This window comes from Gadus morhua, chromosome 23 (genome assembly GCF_902167405.1).
Source record: "Gadus morhua chromosome 23, gadMor3.0, whole genome shotgun sequence".
Taxonomy (NCBI): Eukaryota; Metazoa; Chordata; class Actinopteri; order Gadiformes; family Gadidae; genus Gadus; species Gadus morhua.
This window is the reverse complement of record NC_044070.1, coordinates 20,894,425-20,917,617: the sequence shown is the minus strand read 5'-3', so window position 1 is coordinate 20,917,617 and position 23,193 is coordinate 20,894,425. Positions and strand designations below refer to the sequence as shown.

The 23,193-nt window shown below is 44.6% G+C and overlaps 2 protein-coding genes and 4 long non-coding RNA genes across 8 annotated transcripts in view; 1 reads left to right on the top strand and 5 right to left on the bottom strand.

Moving 5' to 3' along the window:
* Positions 1–4,567, bottom strand: part of LOC115537786 (uncharacterized) — a 36,975-nt gene extending 32,408 nt beyond the window's left edge. Inside the window, exons 1-4 of one of the 2 annotated variants that reach the window (XM_030349819.1) lie at positions 4,302–4,567; positions 3,819–3,915; positions 3,593–3,709; positions 3,405–3,521 (exon numbers count right to left, since the gene is read on the bottom strand). In XM_030349819.1, the coding sequence (XP_030205679.1) occupies positions 3,405–3,521; positions 3,593–3,709; positions 3,819–3,901 (317 nt within the window). In that variant the 5' untranslated portion in view covers positions 3,902–3,915; positions 4,302–4,567. The remainder of the gene's footprint in view (positions 1–3,404; positions 3,522–3,592; positions 3,710–3,818; positions 3,916–4,301) is intronic. The other variant, XM_030349820.1, reaches the window with a different exon arrangement.
* LOC115537787 (NACHT, LRR and PYD domains-containing protein 3-like) lies at positions 159–1,284 on the bottom strand. The gene is made up of 2 exons (XM_030349821.1): positions 1,205–1,284; positions 159–850 (listed from the first exon to the last, which is right to left on the bottom strand). The coding sequence occupies exons 1-2, from the start codon at positions 1,245–1,247 to the stop codon at positions 159–161; spliced, it is 735 nt and encodes a 244-aa protein (XP_030205681.1). The 5' UTR covers positions 1,248–1,284.
* Positions 4,568–4,752: 185 nt separating the features above from the next.
* LOC115537793 (uncharacterized) lies at positions 4,753–9,364 on the top strand. 2 transcript variants are annotated; one of them, XR_003974885.1, is made up of 4 exons: positions 4,753–4,882; positions 7,774–7,939; positions 8,230–8,330; positions 8,512–9,364. It is a non-coding gene; the product is annotated as an uncharacterized LOC115537793 (long non-coding RNA). The 2 variants fall into 2 exon arrangements; XR_003974886.1 differs by lacking the exon at positions 8,230–8,330.
* Positions 9,365–10,685: 1,321 nt separating this feature from the next.
* On the bottom strand, positions 10,686–11,464 carry LOC115537781 (uncharacterized). The gene is made up of 3 exons (XR_003974881.1): positions 11,411–11,464; positions 10,930–11,050; positions 10,686–10,745 (listed from the first exon to the last, which is right to left on the bottom strand). It is a non-coding gene; the product is annotated as an uncharacterized LOC115537781 (long non-coding RNA).
* A 4,242-nt stretch (positions 11,465–15,706) lies between these two features.
* LOC115537780 (uncharacterized) lies at positions 15,707–16,930 on the bottom strand. Its single transcript, XR_003974880.1, has 3 exons — positions 16,752–16,930; positions 15,904–15,950; positions 15,707–15,761 (listed from the first exon to the last, which is right to left on the bottom strand). It is a non-coding gene; the product is annotated as an uncharacterized LOC115537780 (long non-coding RNA).
* A 1,171-nt stretch (positions 16,931–18,101) lies between these two features.
* LOC115537779 (uncharacterized) lies at positions 18,102–22,493 on the bottom strand. The gene is made up of 2 exons (XR_003974879.1): positions 20,171–22,493; positions 18,102–19,955 (listed from the first exon to the last, which is right to left on the bottom strand). It is a non-coding gene; the product is annotated as an uncharacterized LOC115537779 (long non-coding RNA).
* Positions 22,494–23,193: the final 700 nt, after the last annotated feature.

Below are 23,193 nucleotides of genomic sequence, written 5' to 3'. Positions count from 1 at the left end.
AGAAGACTGGGATGTGACACATGATGTGGAGGCTTCGAGATTTCTTGACGTGAGAGATGATTGTGGTGGCCATTGTCCCCTCTCTGAATCTCTTCCTGAAGTACTCCTCCTTCTGTGGGTCTGTGAACCCTCTCACCTCGGTCACCATGTCAACACACTCAGCAGGGATCTGATTGGCTGCGGCAGGGCGTGTGGTTATCCAGATGCGGGCAGAGGGAAGCAGGACTCCCCTGATGATGTTTTGTCAGCAGCACGTCCACTGAGGTCGGCTCGGTGACATCCGTCCAGATCGGGTTGTTCTGGAAGTCCAGAGGAAGTCGACACTCATCCAGACCATCCAAGATAAAGACTACTTGGTCATGGTCGTATCTGTAGATTCCTGATTCTTTGGTTTCAACAGAAAACTGATGAAGAAGTTCCAGTAGGCTAAACTCTTTCCCTTTCAGTAAATTCAGCTCTCTGAAAGTGAGGAGAAATGCAAAGTCTATGTCTTGGTTGGCTTTGCCTTCGGCCCAGTCCAGAGTGAACTTGTGTGTTAAGAGAGTTTTACCACTGCCGGCCACTCCGGTTGTCATTATTGTTCTGATTGGTTTATCTTGTCCAGGTTTAAAGATGTCTTCACATCTGATTGGTGTTTCCTCATTGGCTGTTTTCCTGGATGCCTTTTCAATCAGTCTGACCTCGTGTTCCTTGTTGACCTCTCCACTGCCTCCCTCTGTGATGAGGAGCTCTGTGTAGATCTCATTCAGAGGTCTCTGCTCTCCTGCTCTAGCGATTCCCTCAAACACACATTGGAACTTCTTCTTCAGATGAGCCTTGAGTTCATGTTGCCACTGGACCGCAACAGCTCCTAAATCACAAACCAGAAGAAACATACCATTCATATTTCCAAGCAATATTACTGGTGTAAAGAAAAAAGTATTACACAATTCTACTTTACATGGATCTTATAACTTTATTAGTAGTGCTGTCGTTGTTGAGTATCAGTGGTATCAGTGACTTGCTAACCTGATATAACAAGATAGTGGTGCATCTCTTTCACTGAATTATTCTAGTGTTGATCTGCAGTTTAATGTTTAAAATTCTTTAAGCTGATACCCCCACAATAACCCTACATATCTGGATCAAACCATTCAACCTGATGCCCCCACAATGACCCTACATATCTGGATCAAACCATTTAACCTATATATGAGTATCTTACCACTGCCCAGCTTGTCGGCCAGTTCCTCCTGGTTCATCTCCATCAGGCAGAGCTTTGTGATGTCTACCACTCCCTCTATGGCGCGCCTCCTCTGCTCCTCGTTCTTATCATCCAGCTCCTCCTCCTTCTCCCTCTGACTCTCTGAGCATTGTGGGTAATCTGAGAAGAGTTCCCTCCAGAGCTTCTTCAGCTCCTTGTCTAGAAAAGCGTGTGCGTTCTCCTCAGCCCTCTGGAACAGAACAAACATCAAGGAGAACTTTACTTTGAACTAACTGAGGACATCAGAAGCATCTGTCCTAGATTAACGTCTCCCTAGTATAAAGAGGGAAAACTGGAGCCTATAAGCTCCACAAGAGATGCTTTTATTGCCCATCTAGAGCCAGGGCACCACTAGAGATTGTGGGCCTTATCAAATAATATATTGGGCCTACAACCTAGACCACCCACCAGCCTAGAAAATCCATTTGACAACCCATAAATTGATAGACTAGCTGTAGTGTAGCGTACTGCTAATTAACCAATACTTGGCCTGCTGTCATTGACCATTGATGTATGAATGTTAGAGGTAATGATTGGCATCTCTCATTACTGTTGCTGTGCTGGCAAAAGGCTTTCCTCTTGAGAAATTCAGTGGTGTTCTACATTTTGGTCAATTTGTTCCCAAAGCTTGTCAGATGCCAGTAATGTTACACTGGCTCTAAACACCTCAGTAAAATGGGACAGAAAAGACACTTCATACTTCATACTCTGCCATTACTTTTCACCACTAGGGTCAGTATTCAGACCTACCCTGGCTGTATAGTTGATAAGTAGAAGAAAATTAGTGAAGGCCTCAGTAAACAGTTTCCTGGTTCATCCACCTGTCTACCTCATTCATTGATTCATATTCATGAATTTCATGTTTGATGAAGAACTATTTGATTGATATAAGATTCTATGATTCACTAGGTAGCTCCGTGATAATGGGCACCACAGGAAGGTGAATAAATAAAAACCTTTATTTGTATAAACTGGGTGACCAACTGTGGGCCCTGCTCCTCCCTCTCAGGTTTCTGTTTCTGATACCCCGACTTCTACCTCAACGACGACGTGTCAAACTACTGACAGTCTGTTCTCCGTCTGTTCTGCTTGTAAGGGCACCGAGTGGAAGACTCTGTGCTGAAAACTGGATCCACGCAAGACTGAACCATGCAATAAAGAGAGAGAGGTGGAATATATAGACTACTACTACACCCCCCTTAGGTCACCCCTGTCTAGAGCTGAAGTCAAATGTAGTTTTTCATTTACACACCTTGATCAGCTCTGCTTGATTCTGCTGTACAGACTGAGCACTGGTAACCTTTGACCTCTCCTGGAGTTGCCTGTGGAGAGAACGCGCGCACACACACACACACACACACACACACACACAGTATATTTTTATACAAATATTTCCTGAATTGTGAATATCAGTTAGTAAAACTACGGTACTAGTTTGTTGGAAACTCCTACCTCTCCTCTCTGGAGGGGCGTCCATCTTTAAGATTAGGAGGATGATCCATAGACCAGTTGGAGACACAGCTGGGTCCAGGGGAGTCCGCTCTCTCCTTCTGGAATATATAGACTATACTGAACATTTAGCTAAACATGGAGGAACGAACCCCTTGTTTGTTTAAATTGCTACGTTTTAATCAATAACATTTTCACTCGAAATATATTAACTTGATCATGATGAATTCCCCCCCCCTCCCTTTACGGCGCCCCCGTTTAGAGCTGAATTCAAATGTCTTGTTTCATTTACACACCTTGATCAGCTCTGCTTGATTCTGCTGTACAGACTGAGCACTGGTAACCTTTGACCTCTCCTGTGGTCGCCTGTGGAGACAGCGTGCACACACACACACACACACACACACACACACACACACACACACACACACACACACACACACACAGTATCTTTTTAATACAAATATTTCCTGATTGTAAATATCAGTCAGTAAAACTACTAGTTTGTTGGAAACTCCTACCTCTCCTCTCTGGAGGGGCGTCCATCTTTAAATCCAGGAGGATGATACATAGAGTGGTCGCTCTTCAAGGAGACACAGCTGGGTCCAGGGGAGTCCGCTCTCTCCTTCTGGACTCTTATAGAAAAACAAGAACCAGGATTTATGGGTGTTTGATAGATGCTGTAGTTTTATAATCTTTGACAAATCCTTACCCTTCCTCTCTGGAGGGGCGTCTATCTTTAAGGTCAGGAGGATGACCCATAGAGCGGTCGCTCTTCAAGGAGACACAGCTGGGTCCAGGGGAGTCTGCTCTCTCCTTCTGGACTCTTCTAGAAAAACAAGAACCAGGATTAAAGGATGTCTGATAGATATAGTTGTATAATATCTGATAAATCCTCACCTCTTCTCAATAGACTGAATTCCATCTCTAAAGTCATGCGGATAATCCATAGACCAGTCACTCTTCAAGGAGACACAGCTGGGTCCAGGGGAGTCTGCTCTCTCCCGCTGCTCTGGGCTTCAACACACACACACAGCTTTTACTAAGACTGATGATGGAGTCATGAGATATCAGTGCTGAGCTCTGAGAAGGACAACAGTCACAGACAGAGAGATCCACTTCTTACCTCTTAGCTTTGCTCTGGCGGCCATGTTCCCCAGACAGAGTGGTTTTAGAGGTAGGAGCCCCCTCCTCTCTCTCCTCATCCATAGTAGACTGGAGACCTGGACACAAACACAATGCCATATTGTTTCTCTGGATTCTCTTTAAGTACAAAACATGAAATGTCCCTCAGTCTAGAACTACACACTCAATCTCTAGATCACAAACTCTATCACTCTCTCTGTCTAGAGCTACATTCTAATCATTCTCTATGTCTTCTAGATCACACACACACACACACACACCACACACACACACACACACACACACACACACACACACACACACACACACACACACACACACACACACACACACACACAAAACCTATTTTACACCACTAACATGGATACAATCAGCTTGGACTGGAAACAGATTAATTTAGTAAGAATAAATTAATATAGTTTGAATACATCTGGTAAGAAAACAGGAATTCAGGAAACGGTACCTTATCTTTTCCGTGACGAAAAGTGTGCTGCCCGTGTTGAATGGAAATATAGAAGCACAAATGCAAGGAAAGGAGAGAATAAAGAGATTTAGGTGTTCACCAAATAACAGAGAAGTGTTTAGAAGCGAGACAGAACATTAACAAAGGTTCTGAAAGTAAAGATTGAGCTGCTTGGGTCCTTATGGCAGACAGATCAGAAAGAGGAAGAGCTTTGCCACAGCTAACTGCGTCACATCGTTTATGTGAAATTCTAGTGAAACTAAAGTAATGGCGCGTTCACACCAAAAGCGAAGGGGCGGCGCAACTTCCATACAAAGTCAACGTATAGACGCGTTCCAGGCAACGGGCGCGTTCGACTCCATACAAAGTCGACGTATCGTATAGTAATGCTGTAGCCTACTTTATATCGTCTGTGGGGAAATCCTGGAACTCTCAGAGTATCAAACTACAACTGGAAAAAAAGAAAAGCTTAGGAAACACTTTTATTTTGAAAACTTCTGAGTTAAGGGACATAAAAGACAACAACCCCAAAAACACGCTGTCGGAAACACCTCGGATCAAACCACAGGACAGACCCGGAAGTAAGTTATTACCTCTGAGGCTAATTCAAGGCTAGTTGCTATTCAACTCGCATGTTGCATGGTAAGAACTTGGCTGGTAGTACCTGGGTTTTGAAAAATAGCGGGGGTGTTCACTGAGCGCTGATTGTGCCGCTGCGCCCCCAGGAGTAACAATACTCTTGATTCCCTACATCTGTTTATTTACAGACGTATTATATTGGATTCACTTAATTGTTTCCTTCATTCCTCCTTCCGTCTTCAACCAATGAATGAATCCCAACGTTAGAGGTGTTTCGTTTCCATGCCGACTGTGTCATCTCTACACCCAATCAACACTAGATACACTGCCCTCTAGGGGTCGTACTTGGTTAAAGCACAAACAACCTTTTATTGCGTACAGAACGGAACTTTGTTTAATCGATAAGAATAATTAAACAAACAAAACTAAAGCAGAATCAACAGCAGCCATTAGGAGCCCAGTTAGGGGCGCTTGAGGGGGGGGGGGGGGGGCTCACCATCCTGAACAGAGGTCAATCAGTCAGACGGTTTGAAGCAGCCCCTCTGCTGTGAGGGAGAGCCCCCCAGGACTAAAGAGAAGGCCCAGCGTTTAGGAGTCCTCTGCTGTGAGGGAGAGCCCCCCAGGACTAAAGAGAAGGCCCAGCGTTTAGGACCCTCTGCTGTGAGGGAGAGCCCCCCAGGACTAAAGAGAAGGCCCAGCGTTTAGGACCCTCTCAGGGGGTGAGGATCAGGGGAGCGGTGAGAATGAGGTTGCGGCCCGCTGCTCTGGGCTATCGTCTATTAGTGATGTGTCGGTCGCGAACGATCCGGCTCAAAGAGCCGGCTCTTTGACGTGAACGATTGGAACCGGCTCTACGATGGGAGCCGTTTTAAGATCCTATTTGGGAGCCGGTTTTTTTTTTTCAGTTTTTCGCTCTCTCCGCCTCCCCGTCGCTGCATGTGCTTTTGCTCTGCTTTTCGTTTTTTTTTCTTCTGCGGTGCCTCGCTGTCTCTCCCCCTGCCCTCCCCCTCCCCCTCCCCCTCTCTCTCCTTGCGCGTTCTGCCTGTGGTAAAGCAGAGGTTTTTTCTTTTCCTCCGTCGGTGCCTTAATGTCTCCACTGCCCTCGTGTCAAGCGTGTGCTCCACACATCTGACCAATCACACGCAGCTTTCAATTAATAATGCGCCGGGAAAACACTGAAAAAAAAGTTTCTCTCCACTTTTTTTTTGGAAACCGCAGGCAATTGGCCAAGCTGTATAGCGTTCGTGGCCAGGTGTCAATGCACAGTCACGCACGCAGCAGTCAAGAAGCACACACGGCATAAAGAAGGGGAGTCAGTGTGACAATTGAATAGGCCTGTGTGATAATGAGTGGTGACAGAAAACGGAGCAAAATCTGGACTCATTTTAATGTCAGACTCCACCAGGGCAGAGTGTAGACTCTGCAAAACCAGAATATCCTATCGTGCAGGCTCCACTAACAACCTGCACAGACGGAAGTGGTGCTATTTAGTAATAAAGGTTTTACTCATAAAGCATTGTTATGCTGCATTTTTACTCATAAGTGCTTAACAATGTCAATAATGAAACAAAATGTTATAAAATTAGGTTTAAGCTATTGATTAATTAATAATGTAAAACATGTGTATGGGGAGCCGTTTGGGAGCCGAAAGAGCCGGCTCTCCACAGTAAGAAGAGCCATTAGAGCCGCATCTCGCAAAGGAGCCGAAAATCCCATCACTATCGTCTATCTACTGGACATGTGGAGGTCCGGCCAGCAGGGGCAGCACTGAGGAGGCCTCAGTCCTTTGTGTGTTCTGGAAGAATGGCAGAACGTCTCACTGGTGTCTCACTGGTGTCTTACTGGTGTCCCACTGGTGTCTCACTGGTGTCTCACTGGTGTTGAATCAATCCTCGCGGATGGTGTGCCCTCGCATAACTTGAACTCTGAATGATGATTTAGATAAGTTAAACTCATGTCCTGAAACACGTTGGAGGGTTAGCGGTAGAAGCTTCTCACTAACTCTGTTGACAGTTATATTATCTATGTTTCATGAAGGAAGGAACTTCAGCGATTTCTAGATTAAATAAATAAACATAATTGTAACTCGGTAATGTGCGCATGTTTATGTGTTTATTCTTTTTTTTAACCTTTATTTTTCCAGATTATTGCGTATTTCTTCAGGGAAAGTATTCGAATCCAAAGGAATAGCTTTAAAGAGACTTTATTTGTATAAAGTATTTTCGGTATGGTAAACTGATACTCTGAAGCAAAGAGAGATTGAAGATGTATTCTAAACACGTGCTGAGCGACTCCTAGCTGATCAATAGACCTAACCCTGTCCAATCGCTACCGGGAGTTTCTGAAGACAATGTGGATCTGTAGGCCGTTATGATCTGACCAGCGCGGTCCGGAAGTAGTGGGGGGGAGCCGACGTGAGATAACCCTCGGCTTTTCTCGCCTGGTCTGTGGTGCTGCCTTCTGTGGCTAAAGTATTTATTACAGCCTTCAGTAAGGTCTTGCTCCCCTTGTGGCTATGTATGGTATTTACGGCTTATATGTTTGGTCCTGCTTCATTGGGTCCATGTGTGGGTAGCTTAGATTCTTAAAATACGTAACAATATAAAACATTAAGAACAGTTTCTTATTTACAATATTTATCTATTGTATGCGAGTGTGTGTTTGTATATTTTTCCCCAGATTACTTAGTTTTTTTGTATGTGTGTGTGGTTAAAAAAGTCGGACTCCACTGTTGTGTGTGGTTATATCCTTTCCAAACACTGATGAAGGGGTGAATGGAGACTCCATTGTTGTTTGTGTGGTAATATCCTCCCTCCCCACTGATGAAGGGGTGAATGGAGACATACGAGAACGTTCAGTTGATCCACTGAGTTGTTTATTAACATTATGCTAGGAGGGAAGACATGCAGTAAAGGACCACCTGTCTGAATCAGGCAGCCTCCGGCTGTATGTGACCTCATCAGCCCAGAGTGAAGGGACGTACAGGTGTACTCTCAGGTACGCAGACGAAGAAGACGTAACCCACATTGAACCGAAGATATTGGAAGACCCTATTGAAGGTAGGCTCTTGGTGTAAATACAAAAGCAATCTGTGTGATGCTAAAACACCTGTGGTGGGAAAAAGCGACATTCTATTTACAACACATGGGGGGGTAAGGCAAAGGGTTCTCCATTGTCTTCTTTACTGAACCATGTTAACTGGACCAGTAACTGAGGAGCCACCTTAGACAATGTGATTGAAACATGTTTAATGTGAAGGTATTAGGATGTGTATTGCAGTCATTGTTATAATGAGTGTTATCATTATTATTATTATTGAAAGAATAAGAAACATTCTTTTTCTGTTCAGAGGGATCTTCTAGCACAGTTGGGATCATTTTAGGAGTCATGGATCCCGTTATCATTTTAATCATCGCCATCAACAGTTTATATATCATATAACCGATAAAGGTAAAACCACTACTTTCAGCATTCATTAATAACATGTTTACTACACATTTTTCTTTTTATAGAATTTCTTGAGAAAGGTGGGGAGGTTAATTCTGGGTTATTTATGAGTGATGTGGGACTGTGTAGTTTTACAAATAGGATTATGAAGCTATTATTAATATAACATTTTTGTTACTCCTAGGCCAAAGAAGGACGAGGAAGGAGCTCAAACAACCAAAGTACTGAACCCTCTCCTCAGGAAGTCGTTCCTCTGTGAGATAACGGGTTCAACCTCCTGACCTTATTACCGTACCATCAGACACAGCAGGGTAAGACTGTGGTCGCAGGAGCCAGGATCCATGTTTACGTTGTAATTTAGGGGTGTAACAGTAGAATGGGGGGGGGGGGGGGGGGGGGGGTTCTTTGTAGGAGGGACTGACCAGCTTCAGGAGTGAGGCTGAGGTGTGTAAAAGGTGAGTAGGTGTGGTCTGTAGGGGCTGATTCTGACCTCTGAGTCCTCTGCTGGGAATAGAGTCTGCTGCTATGTTGCCCGGTGTCTTCATCTGAGATGGACTGGGAGGATATTTTGATTCTGCACCAGAGAAAGACTTTGAAAAGGTCAAACAGACAATGTGATGGGTACAACCGAGGCAACTTCAGCACCACAACAACAACAACAACATGGACGACCTTGGTGACCCACCACAGAGCACACGTCCAAGAGCAAAGAAACATGAGTCTGGATTAATGGGAATGAAACGTTTGACTAAGTACACGATTTGTTTGGTCACTTGAAAAGCGTTGACATTTGTCATCCTTATGATCCCACTATTTTCTTTTACTTTGACATTTATTAGAAGTCGTGAAACTTAAATTAATCTTTAAGGCAATGAATGGATGAGTTGTAACATGCGTCCCTTATCTTACTGTACCGTCAGTGGAATTGTCTTCTTCACAGATTTAAAGGAAAACCATCTCCAACGGATTACACCAATTGTTATGTATTAATATTGATCATTTTATTTGTATTAGGCCTATAAAGTTGTAATCAGCCATTTTCAAAGACTTTTTGAAAAACGATGTACTGTATATTCTGGCAACCCGCCTTCTCCAGTGAACCGCATCCTCCCCAAACCGGACACAACTTTACTGGGCAAAAAGGCCTGTTTAATCCAAAAAGTCGAGAAACGAGAAACCTGGGAGGAATCGACGGTCCTATCCCACGAGGTCCTGTCTCTCTTTGCTCAAGCCACATGGCTGAGAGAGCCCTGATTGAGTGGAGAAGCAGGCTATTCAAGCCCTGCTTCTCGATCTGTTCCTCAGGTGCTCTGCATTTAGTTAATTGGCCCCCTGCTCCAACGCCCTCAATGGCGTCATCTGGGGGTAGACTGCTTCCAGGGGTGCTGGGCCGGATCCGGGTTGCCACACTCCTCCACCCTTTGATGCAGCTTTGGGGCCTCGTGTTGGAGCGGCGGTCCTGCCTGAAGCGGAGCTGCTCCCGCTGCCGGCGTCGCCCGCTGCGTCGTCTCCGGCTGCCTCGCGGCTGCTTTGGAGGCTGGCGTTCACTCAAAAAAAATGGTCCGTAGCTTGGTCGAGTCCTCGGTCGATTCTCCGCCATATGTGGCGACCCGGCCCCAGGAATGTCTCTACCACTCAGGAAATCAACATTTGCGTTGTAGTAGCAGAGAATGGCCTGCGGGGCAGTATGTACATTGTTAAATACATGAATAGGCTTGGAATTAGTAGTAATATGGAGGTTTCATATTTTTACAAAATGGATTATGTGAACATTGCTGAATAACAATCATGTATATTAAATGTATTGCAGGAGTTTAGCTTGACACGAACCAAGTGAAAAGGACAATTAAATGAACCGCACCAAACATGTAGAAGTCAATGTGGGATTTTAATATATGAAAACAAAAACACTTGACAGAAATGTAATACAATTTTATAAAGGAAAGCAGAGGAAAACATTTTCCAAATTCATCTTTTCGAAATGTCACCACCATTCCGAAAGCAAGTGAAGAGGTTTGTGTAAAAGCAGTCCTCCCTGACCAGCTCTGTCCCTGACTCTCAACCCTAACGCTAAACCCTCTGAGGGCAGGAAGACGCGCCTTCAGTGTAAAGATTTGAACCAGAGAGAAGGAAGAAAAGAGGAAGCAGTAGAGAGTAGTGAAGTACTGAGGTTAGTGACAGACGTGAGGGAAAGGCGTGTGGAAGCACACGGTTATATGTGGGGTCAAGAAGATCACTCCCACTGGAGGTCAGTGATCCATCAGCCTCAGACTGCTGAGCTCAGCAGGTCTTTTGGAGGACAAGGCTCAGATGAACTGAGGAGACGGGACCAGCAGGATGTCAGGATCAGGGCAGGTTTAGCTCAGGTGTGTCTACCCCCGACCAAACAGGATCAGGTGAGGTTCAGCTCAGGTGCGTCTGCCCGGACCAAACAAGGACATTGATTAGGTTCATTATTCAAAAATGCAACATTATCTGAACCAAAGATAAGTCATTAAGGAGCAGACAGGCTTTAGGGCGCCTTGCTCAAGGACACATCACTGTATTCTGAGGACTTGAATCCGGCACCATTGGTTTGAGAGTTGAAACCCCAACTCCCTACCTAGTCCACCATGTCCAGATAATGCAAACTTATGAGGAATCCTTGATGGTAGAGTGCTGGTGATCCTCAGGATTTTCCTTCCAGATGTACGGCTTCGCCATCAGTCCTCCAGATTCCTGGTCTGGTTAGAAACGCAATTTGTCTCTGATGTAAGGTAACAAACACAAGAGTAGTTGGGCTCTAATATCAGGTAACAAACACAGTAGTACTTTGTCTCTAATGAAAGGTAACAAACACAGGAGTAGTTGGGCTCTAATATCAGGTAACAAACACAGTAGTAGATGGGCTCTAATGCAAGGTACAAACACAGTAGTAGATGGGCTCTAATGTGAGGTCACAAACACAGGAGTAGTTGGGCTCTAATAACAAAGTAGCAGCTGTAGTTTGTCTGGTAAACAACCACAATAGTATGCCAGAACTTGTACTGGACAAACTAAACCTGCGTTACAACAAGTCCACTGTTTATTTTAGGCAAACTTACGAGGATCCTGGTTGGTGGAGCGATGTCTTCCTCCAGAGTCTTGGCTCCTCCATCAGCTCTCCTCAGACAGAGTCCTAGTCTGGAAAAACAGCGGAAGTCTTGCTTCAACATGTGGTAAAACAGATGTAGTCGTCTGGTATACATGGTACAAACGCCGGTAGTTTGTGGTAGCAGTGAGTGTGATGATCACTTCCGAGTCAAGCTCCATCTACCCCATGACAGACGTCCTTCACCAGGCAGGGCCTCCACAAGGCAGGTCCTTCACCAGGCAGGGCCTCCACAAGGCAGGGCCTTCAGCACGACTCCTCCAACAGCTCCTTCAGCACGGGTCCTCCATCAGCTCGGCTCCTCCATCAGCTCCTTCAGCACGGCTCCTCCAGACATGGATTCCTGGTCTGGTTACAAACCCAGTTCATCTCAGCAGTAAATCACCTGGTGACGCAACACACCCCACCTCCTGCATCTGAGGTTCACTTGTAAAATGGAATACAAATTTAAACACTTAAATTAGACAATGTCTGCAGATTGTCGCATTCAGCAATTCATCCACTACGGTCGTAGGAGCACTAGTAACATTAATGGCTCATATGACTACTACATAACCCCCGTATGAATTCACTAAAATCACAGCTTGGCACAGATTTAAAGTCATAAGATGATCAAAACTAGACCTAAACTACCGTGGATTTTAGTGTTTCAGATGAGCTTGGTGATGGTTACCCTCTGGTCCGGTGCTGTGGGCCCCTGGTCTCCAGCCTCCCGTCTCCGGTCCACCCTGGCACCACAAGCCTCTGGTCCCCAGCCTCTCAGCCTCGCCGTTCAGCTACAGCAGCAGGTTTATATCAGCATTTGCCCAACAATAAACTTAATTGACTCAACCGAAACAGTGTTGCACAATTAATTGAACTATTATTTTATAACTCAAGGCTAGAAAAGACTCGAGACCAGACATGAGCATCCCGTTTTCGGGAATGAAGACAGAGCTGTCCACAAGTTTAAAGAAGTGGTTCAGGCCATGCATTGAAACTGACCTGAGAAGACTACTCACACAGAGCACTGACCTGTTCTGGAGGACGTGGAGGTCTGTCTCTTGGTGAGGAGGTGGAGGTCTGGCTCTGGGTGAGGAGGTGGAGGTCTTGCTCTGGGTGAGGAGGCAGACACCTTGGGACAAACTACATGTTACCTTTTTAACCTTGTACAGTTCTAGAGTATCTTCTATTGTAACATGTGGGAATGACTGCCATTATTTTAGCTTTGATATTATGAAGTTGGTAACTGAACCAAAGTCGTTGTTTAACGTCATTCCATTGGGTAGGGTTTAACTTCTGTGGCAATTAATGACAGCAGATATTTAGAACGTACAAAAGTTGAAGTAACAAAGAACTCTAAGCAGTATCGATATTAAATCAAATATACTCAGCCATATTCAGGTGCTGGGTTCCGTTGAAGAAATGTCAAATTAGCTTCCACCTTGAAATGATTTTCAGCCTCCCCTGATGTCAAAAATGGGCCCGCAAGTAGAACGCCGTTTTGTACGCAGTGAGAGTCCCGTCACGTCATCGTGGTTAAAAGTACGGCACAATCATCGGAATTTATCAACATATTGTACGACGTACGCATCAGTATGTATTTAATATCAGACTTAAGTTGTTTAAGATAGGGGCAACAATTCCCAATCGAAACCGACTGAAATAGAATAGGAAACGGCTCGAGGTTACGCAAATACAATCCAGAACGTTCCGCCAGATTCCCTCAGAGGACTCCAGTCCAACAAACTGCCAGGTGGTTTCTCATGGTTGTTAAGACTACAACGTTCTATGCTAACGATTGGGACTAAATCAAGTGACCGCACTCAGAACCTTCCACGGCGGGAAGCACAAACCGTCCGACTGGAATCCGAACATTCCGGCCGGAACCAACCAAAGAACAAACAGAACCAGCGCCTCACCTTGAGCTGAACGGAGGAAGATCCTGAAGTCCAGCGATGGTCTTCATTAAAACACAGCCAACAGACTTACCTTGAGGAGATCTGTTTGTTGCTGTTGGTCATTACTATTCAGTGTACCTTTACATTATTATGCACCCAGTGTGTACAAGTTATATCACTCAAAACCATACGAAGAACCAAACTACCATGTACGTCCCACAACAACTTTAAAACTAAAATCATTCAATACAAAACCGTGTATACATTTTACAATTATCTAGATTATTCCGGGTATAAACCATACAGAGCCAATCTAAACGTTGAGCAGAGAGCCGACCATAGCCCTGCAACGTCACCCTGACCGCCTCATCACCAACAGCAAATCATGGGCATCATCGTGGGCATCCGAGTGAAAGGACTGCCCATAATAAAAAGAAGCCCAATTCCTGAACTATCCAACCATCTTCATGGTTTAAAGATTAACAGACTGGACATTCCATTGTGTTCTAATCACCTTAGTCTGCTCCCTCGTTACTTATAAAAACTCTACATCTCCATCACTAGAGTGTTGCATCCTACTCATGGGGGTGTGGTCTGAGTGAGCAGAGATACATGCTGGGATACAGTGCTGTCTGAAGTCTTCAGTTCTATAGACACGCCCCTCAGGAGAAACCAAGTGTTTAAGAAACTGTCGTGACATCAGTTACATGAGCTGGAATATCCTTCAAGATGGCACCAGGATTCTCAGAGGAGAACGGTCAAGAGAAAGATGTGTGGGTTCTCCCCCTCAGCCAGTGGAACACAACAACGGTCTTCATCAGGGTACCATGGAATACCATTGAAACATTCTCCTCTTTATACCTTGAAGCCCCAGTGAAGGTTTCCACAGGGCTCTCCATCAATCCGGCCAGGTAGGAAGAGCCGACTCATTACAGGTCTGAAGGTCATCTTGAAAATCCATTTAGGTCCCTTTCCAACGTCACTCTCCTTGTGGAATTCCTTTGGGTGTCAATCCTCCATTGATCCTGATTGGTGTAGTCCTAATTTGAAGTCACTGATCTGAACACGCCGCTTGCATCCTTTTACACTCGAGTTGGATACTCTCCTTCCTGTTGGATGTCGCTCAGGGCTCTTCATGCCTACTGGAGGCCCTTGAGTAAACGTGTGGACGTCCATCAGGTATGATTTAGTTGACCATTCCAATATCCCAAGCCAATCATGTAGACCTCCGTATGAACATTATCACGGTCAAAGCAAGCCGGACACACACATAGAACCCAGGACAGGCACGTAGAACCCCATGCCAGGTGTGAGTGGGAGACACAGTAGAACCCTAGCGATGCTCAAAAATCACACACACACAACTGAGCCATAAAAGGCCAAACAATCATGCAGGGTAAAAACCTCATGCCAAATAACATTCCATCGTTTCTCCCCCCACACCCCCCAGGCCTCCTGCCAGGGCACCCATAACAGAACAACCAATGTCTCCAGAGACGTAAATTATGCACAACATTCTTCAGTGGCGTCCCACATTGGTGATGGATTATGCTTTGCGTCTCCAAAATATGTCCCAGGTTGATTCAACGTCTCTGAGGTCATGTCTTTGTAGTCCAGTGGTTTCCTGAATGAGGGGCCTTCACAGATGCAAACGGTGCAGCTTTAGTCAGCCTGAGGACAGGAAGGAGGTCATCTGTTCAGAAGACCACCCAGTGGAGGGGGGTGGCTCTTGAGGAGCAGGATCCATATGGGGATGGCCCCAAATAAGACCTTGGAAATGAAACCTTCCTGAGGAGTGACGATGCCTGGAGGGGACTGTTGAACGTGTTCCATGGTTCTCCGTTAGACTGAAGTTGTGTTTTAGCCGTTGAGATGAGGAGCCCCCTCATCTCCCCCTGGTGTTTCTCCTTCGGAATCCCTGTCTCCATCTTTAAGAACATTCCAGTCCATGTAACTGACGTCACGACAGATTCTCAAACACTCCGTTTCCCCTGAGGGGGCGCGTCTACAGACCTGTAGACTTCAGACAGCTCTGTATCCCAGTATGCACCTCTGCTCACTCAGACCTTACCCTCAACAGTAAAGCAACACTCATGTGATGAAGATGCAGAGCTCAGGAGAGTAGAATGAAAGAAGACTGCAGATGTCAGAACCCAACCCATTGCTCCAGCTTACAACAATAACTTGGAGCCTGTAACCATTTTAACAAATCATTAAAACCAACATAAACCAAACACCTAAGTAACCCATGAACCAATAAAACATCCTTACTACGCAGATCAACCTTCAGGTAACAGGTTAACTCACCAGGAAGCCAAAATACATCAATGTGCCCAAGAGTAATGAGATATTAATGACTTACAGTTCATCTTCGTGGTTAAGTTGGGATACTCACAGAACTGCAGTTAAATATCCATGATAGACCTTTGAAGGAAGGAACAGTTTACTCATGGTCCAAATGAGAGTTAAACCACCACAATCCCCGATTTCCCTTCACACATTATCAGTGATTTATATTCAACATACAAGTCACGTCAGTTGTGCTTTGCAACACAATTCTACTCACATCAGGTTCAGATGAGATGCTCCTCTTTACCTCAAAAAGTCTCTAACCTGTGAAACAGGAAGAGATGTTCAATAAGTCACAACAGACCTCAACAAAACAGTAGACACACACGTTGTGGTTTCTGTGAACACATCAACATACGTTTGAGAGACGCTACACTGCCAAACAGTGGAAGACACCACTGTACCGTCCGGCTCCCTCTCAAGTGAAACACACCAGATGCAACCAATTAACTAATTAAGAAAACCACTTGGCAGGCGAGCTGCGGCAGCTAATTAGTAAAACTCAATGCAGGTTCTGCGCCCTGTGGTCTTTTTGGCAACAGTGAGAGGCTATTTCAGCTCTTTGTTTGAAAATGACCTCCCTCATTTTAATTAAAGGGATGAGTCGGATTTAGATTCATACTTCAAAACGAAAAAAGTCTTCTTTCAATTCACCTTACTGTGCGACACACAGACACACACACACACACACGTGAAGGTAATGTAACCTTCATACACCGGACTTTCAAACCCAAAGGATGGCAAGGCACACAGTTGCAAATAGGTTTTTAACACATTCATTCCCCCACAGTGTCAGATAAGTGCCAAGTATACAGAGGAGGCCAACCCCCAAATATCTGAAAATAGTCAAATAAAAACATTCAAAACCAATTCCAAAAACAAATAATTCAATCAAAATAATCAATTATTAAATATTCTCAATAATAAATCAAGCATATTAAAAATCAATAACCGGTACTTCAAATAATGTCAATAAATCACATAATCCATTAGCAAAATAAATGCAAATTAAACTCAATCACTGAGTATATTTAACCATAATTTACAACATGATGGAATAATCACCTCAGTAAATATTTAGCATCTCGTGGAGAGCTGAGCACCCTGCTCAACACAGACAACCTCTTCTGGCAACAGCATCCCGCAGACTGTCAGAAGGACAGCAGCTCACCCATTTTATACCCCATGGCCCCTCCCACTAGACAGGCTCAATCAACAGGGGGATTATAATACTGTGGCATCTTGCAGGTCAACCATGAATGAACTCATCAAATAATCAGCATGCATGTTAAAGTTCATTTCAACTTTTAGATCAGTGATTTTCACTAGTGCATTTAGGCTTGTCGCTCATTAATGTCCAATGTCAATGTTCAGTGTCCTCCTTTGACACAAGGAAAAATGGTTGTGGCAGCAGGTGTTTCCTGACACCATATTTAAACACCTCAGCCCCACCGCGACTCTTTTAGTCTGCAGTACGGAGCCATGGTGAGAGGGAGAGATTGTTTGTGAGTGTTTGTGGCTTGAATAAAGAGCTTGTATGTATATTGTATGCTTGAAGGTTTACTGTTCATGCACTATCCATCAATGCGCGCTATTGATGGCCAGTTAAACAGACAGGGACAGTGGTCAAACTGTCACACACGCACACACCACAGATACACACATAGATTCACACACAACATATAGATACAAACCATATGCACACACAAACGACCGATACAAACCATAGGTATACACCATATAGATACACACACACCATAGTTACACACCATATAGATACACGCCATAAGGATAAACACACCAAATAGACACTCATCAAAGATTAACTTAATATAGATAGATTCATAGACTCAAGAGAATAGATTTGGGTGGGGATTTCTAGGATTCATAAACATCCTCTGCCTTAAGCTAACCTATTTATCCACGATAGCAGACACTTAAATCATAGTTATAATTGCATGCAACTTATTTATCTCAACGAAATTTCAAATAGTATACTAGATACATACAAATATATATAAAGGACAATATACGAAAATGAAATGGCTAAAGTTAATGCAAAATTATGATGTAGTCGAGTACAAACAGTCTACTCTCATTACAGTCTTTGGAAGTTAATTCTGACTGATATACTGTTATCTTCCACATCATGACGTAACACATCTCAGGAAGTGGTGGCGCTCCACTGTGTTGGAGAATCTCCATACTGAAGGGTATAGTTCTTCTGAAGCAGATGTGCTGTGAATTCCGATATTAACACAACCGTAACAATGACCTACAACAACTATTTTTGTGTGTGTGTGTGTGTGTGTGTGTGTGTGTGTGTGTGTGTGTGTGTGTGTGTGTGTGTGTGTGTGTGTGTGTGTGTGTGTGTGTGTGTGTGTGTGTGTGTGCGTGTGTGTAGTCATTGCAGACGGTTTGCTCATTTCACGGAGGAGGGCAGAGACATGGCAAGAGGAACTCTACCACCTATCTTCGGTATCCCGAGGAAGCACTAAGTGTCCGAAATGGAGGAGACATAATATTTGTCTTTTCTTTGTTTCTTTATTTTTTTATTGGTTTGTTTGAAGAGAAGAGCAGAAAATAAAATTGATAATAATGGATACCAATTCCAAGAAAAACATTATTTGAAACGAAATGAAATCATATATTGATGGTTATTAAGCACACAATATACACTGCAAGAAAATAAAAATGCAGACGTTTTTTGCAAAGCAAACAATTTCTGTTCCCTCTTTCTTCATTTGTCACGTGAAGTTGTTCCCCATTTTGTTATACTTGTCCATCATTGCCAGTACGTATTTTTTTTTTTATTAGATCAATATTAATTTAAACAAAAATAAATAAATATAAAGAGAAAAGTCGACTCTCTCTAACTTTCAATTCAATCTAAGTATTACAACAAACATTTTTATAACTCGTATTTTAAATGACCAAAGTCAATCAAACATCCGTGGTGTAAAATGCAACATTGTGTTTTTACACTTGGGGGAGTAAGGAAAGGGTGTCCGTTGTCTTCTTTACTAAACCATGTTCATTGGGCCAGTAACTGATAAGCCATCTTCAAAAAAATGTAGGTCATGTTTATTGTGAAGGAATTAGGATGTGTCTTGCTGTCATTGTTATTATTTTCATCCTTATTAGAGAAAGAATAAATATTTTCTCTTTCTGTTCCAGAGAGATTATCTTCTAGCCCACTTTGGAGCGTTTCGATCACATTAGGAGTCCTAGGGGTTCTAATTATCATTTTAATCATCACCATATTACTTTTTTAAACCTCCTGACTGTATGACCGGTACCATCAGACACAGCAGGGTCAGACTGGGTCGTAGGGGCCAGGATTCAACGTTCACATGTCATTTATGTTTCTTTATTAGGCCGGGCTATTTCCTCCATTATCTCTTTGTTAAATCATTAATCTTGTTGGGTTGGATTCTTCTCTTGTTTTTTCCTTCCTCATACTGTTTCACCTTTTACCGGAAGGTGTTCAGAAAGGTACCAAAGCAAGGTGGTGCACACCCACACCCACACACACACACTTTGTGTCTCCTTCGCGTTATTCTTGTTGGCCAGAAGGTGAACTACATCGAGGTGGATTCACTGCCCCCTAGTGGCTCCACATGCAATAAGTAACAACACATGGCTTGATTAACAAACAGATGCGCATTATTTCAACACTACTTACAGTGAATGCTGATATGAGATCAAGGAGCAGGTAAGGGATAGACAGTGAGTACTGATATATGTGATTAAGGAGAAGGTAGGTGATAGACAGTTAAAACTGACACATGCGACTTCCTGTGATACAGAAAAATTTGGATCCATCGAGATGGATAGTAACTTTATGGTTTATTAACAAATACAAATCATAAACAGGTTCACATATCTTTAATAACTTGACGGAGAGATGAGCAACGTTTGCTACAGTCCACTGGGTAGGCTAGTAGACTGATCTATCCAGCACACATCTAGGTGGACACGCCCACCTGTGATGTCATAAGGGGCCGATTTCCAAAACGGCTTGTAACGGCTAATCACACCACACCTGGTGGCATGTCATTGGACCTTTAAATCTCCGCGTTCTCCTCGGCCCAGGATCACCAACCCCGTAGCTGCCTGCCATCCACCCCGTGTGCTCCTCTGCCTGCCCAGCTGCCTGGAATCCACCCATCCCTTTCCATCTCCTGTTGTTGTTCCCTGTCTCCTGCAGGTCGTCCTGTCCACCAACATCGCAGAGACCAGCATCGCCCTCAACGACGTCATCGACTCCTGCAAGTAAGAAACCCGGTCATGATGTTTCTGAATGTGTCTTTGTATTGACGGTGTATATACTTTGGGTTTTGACCCAGTGTCTGAACACAGGCCACCTATATAAGGTGGCCTGTGTTCTATTATGTGACTTTGGTTGCACCATGTACAGCACTTTCGCCAATGAAAACAGTTTTTAAATGTGCCTTATGAATGGATTTTAATTACTTACTTACTGTGGGGATTGTTGATGTTTCCTTGGGGTTGGTCGACCAGAAGTGGACGCTGTGGACAGCAACGACGAGCTGCCCTCTCTGGGACGCCCCGTGGCCCACCGGGGAGCCCCGCCTGGGGGAGATGATGGTCATGGGAGGCCTCTTCAAGGGAGCGTCCTGCTCCCACCATAACCGCTCGTTTACATATCATAGAGGAGGGGGAGGGGAAGAGGAGGAGGGGGACAAGGAGGTGAAGGAGGAGGAGGAGGCGGTGGAGGTGGTGGTGGAGGAGGAAGAGGGGGAGGAGGGAGGGGATGATGATCATGGGAGGCCTCTTCAAGTGAGCGTCCTGTTCCCCACCACCAGCGCTCATTCCCGTCTATTCTGTATCTATGTTTGAACACTGCGTCCAGAAGCCAAACTCATTTGAGTTACTAGTGCTTGTATTGAAGTTACTCGTCGCTTTTCCAACAGTTACCTGTTACTATTTTAACTAGTGACTTTATATTGTTGATCCTTGCTTCGTTAGATGAGTACTAGGCCCTGTCCCATTCCTCTCCCCTTAACGAGAACACTTCCCTCCACAATAAAGAGTGAAGTGATAGTGAAGATCGTTCCCTACGAAATGTGACACCACTATAATGAATATTATGCAAATTAGCGTAGTGATCGTGCTCCCCTACGTCACGCGCAGCACCGACGTGTCTACACTACAGGAAGGAGCCTACTACTATTTTCATTCACGTTTGAAAATGTCACCCTTGTGTCGAAAATAAGACAACCTACACATTCAGATCGTACAGTTAAATCCAGTCTACGGATAAATAATTTAACATAATGTCTAACTGTTTGAGAAACATGGAAAAACAGCCGCTTGCTGAGTTCTCAACGTGTCCTGGGTCATACGTGATACTCCCTTGGCTGTAAGTGAGGTACCGAGCTGGCGAGCTGCCAAGGGACTTTAAGGGGAAATAGGCCCTCTCTCTTGCCCCTAAGTATTGGATCACCCTACCCCTCCGAGGGAACGCACAACTTCTAGGGCTAGGGCTCAAATCTAGGGCTAGGGGGAATAATAGGATGGGGCCCTAGTTACTATTGCAGCCCTTCTAGGCGCTATAAATGTTATATGATGTGGTTTGAATTAAACAACACTTGACCAAACCAGCAATTATAGAAATCAACTATATTCTAGTCTTCACTTCTGGTGTGTGTGTGTGTGTGTGTGTGTGTGTGTGTGTGTGTGTGTGTGTGTGTGTGTGTGTGTGTGTGTGTGTGTGTGTGTGTGTGTGTGTGTGTGTGTGTGTGTGTGTGTGCAGAAGCGCCTCAACACGTCCACCCTGAGGATGACCCTGGAGGCCAAGGTCCAGCTGGAGGACATCCTCACCATCGCTGGCTTCCCTGAAAGTGATTGGTTCACATCCCCACTTGCCCCGCCCACCGCAGTCTCTCCTAGGGTCTGGAATCAGCCGGGACGATGCGATATGAAAAGCCGTTGTGTGAATACTGAGATTCTGTAAATATTGTGGAACGGTATTTTGATCTTTCTGGAAGGTTTACGTTGTGGTTTCTGTTCTACAGGTCCTCAATGCAAATGGACGATTGTCGAGTACGCATAACATTAACCGATACTTGATTGAGCAATGTTGTCAGAGAGACACAAATCAATACTTTCCTATAGAGCTCTCTATAGGAAAGTATTGATTTGTGTCAATCTGACAACGTTACTCAATCAAGTATCGCTTAATCAAAGAGTCCCGATTCTCCCATGAATGGATTCCTATTCCCCAAGCCCCTGCTTGCTCTGCCCTGAGTCAAACCCCTGCATCCACAGACATCGTAGCTCTGTTGCTTTTCTTGCATTTCATCGACATTTGGCCTGCGGATGGAGTTTTAGTCTTCAGATAGTCTGTCTGAAATGTTGGTGATCGGTCATCGTATGACGTGTGTCTAACCTGAGAACCATGGGTGTGTTTATCAGAGGGTCTGATGAGCCGGGTGTTGAACGCGGAGGGGGCAGACAACGGTCTGGATGTGGGGGTCAGCCTGTTGACCTTTGGGCTCCTACCCCAACGGGTGCTCCTACATGGAGAGGCGGGGGATCCTGACCCCGGGAATGAGGCGACGCCCTCATCCACAAGACCTCCGTCGACTGTCCTTCAGCAGCCAGGACATGACCTTCCCCTCGCCCTGCTTCGACTTCGGGGAGAAGGTCAGCAGATATTTGCGTTCTCAAAATGACAAAACATCTGCATTGTATATTAAAGATCCCATGCCATTCTATTTTATGATGCTTTAATATAGGTATAAGTGGGCCACAAACACAGTATTCAAAGACGTCCCCGAAATTCAGCCGTGGTGCAGTGTTACAGTCACTCCGAAACAGTAGCACATTGAGCTTCCCCCAAACGCGCTGTTTCGGTGGGCGTGTCAAGGCAGGTCAAGGAGGGGGGTGGGGGCGTGGCCCTGAGCAGCTTGTAGCCACTACCATGCGCTCTGTATACGGTGGGCGTGTCAAGGCAGGTCAAGGAGGGGGGTGGGGGTGTGGCCCTGAGCAGCTTGTAGCCACTGACAGTACCATGCGCTCTGTTTACGGTGGATGCATCGCAATGGCTCGTAGAAACCCATATTATACATAGATATCTATATCATATAATATATAATATATATTATCACCTGGCCCTGAGCAGCTTGTAGCCACGGTACCATGCGCTCTGTTTACGGTGGATGCATCGCAATGGCTCGTAGAAACCCATATTATACATAGATATCTATATCATATAATATATAATATATATTATCACGGCCAAAAGCTGTGTGAGCCTCCAGACGATAGGTTATTATGAATCTCAAACGACCGCGTCTACTTCAGATTGATGTGGAAGTGGAAGAACCAGAGACGTCAGAGAACCCGACGAAGTTCTTTGTGATTCATTATATCGTCTGGACGCGCACACAGCTTTTGGCCGTGATAATATGTATTATTTGATATAGATATCTATGTATTATATGATATTATTTAGATATAGAGCAGAGCTCCAGGACTG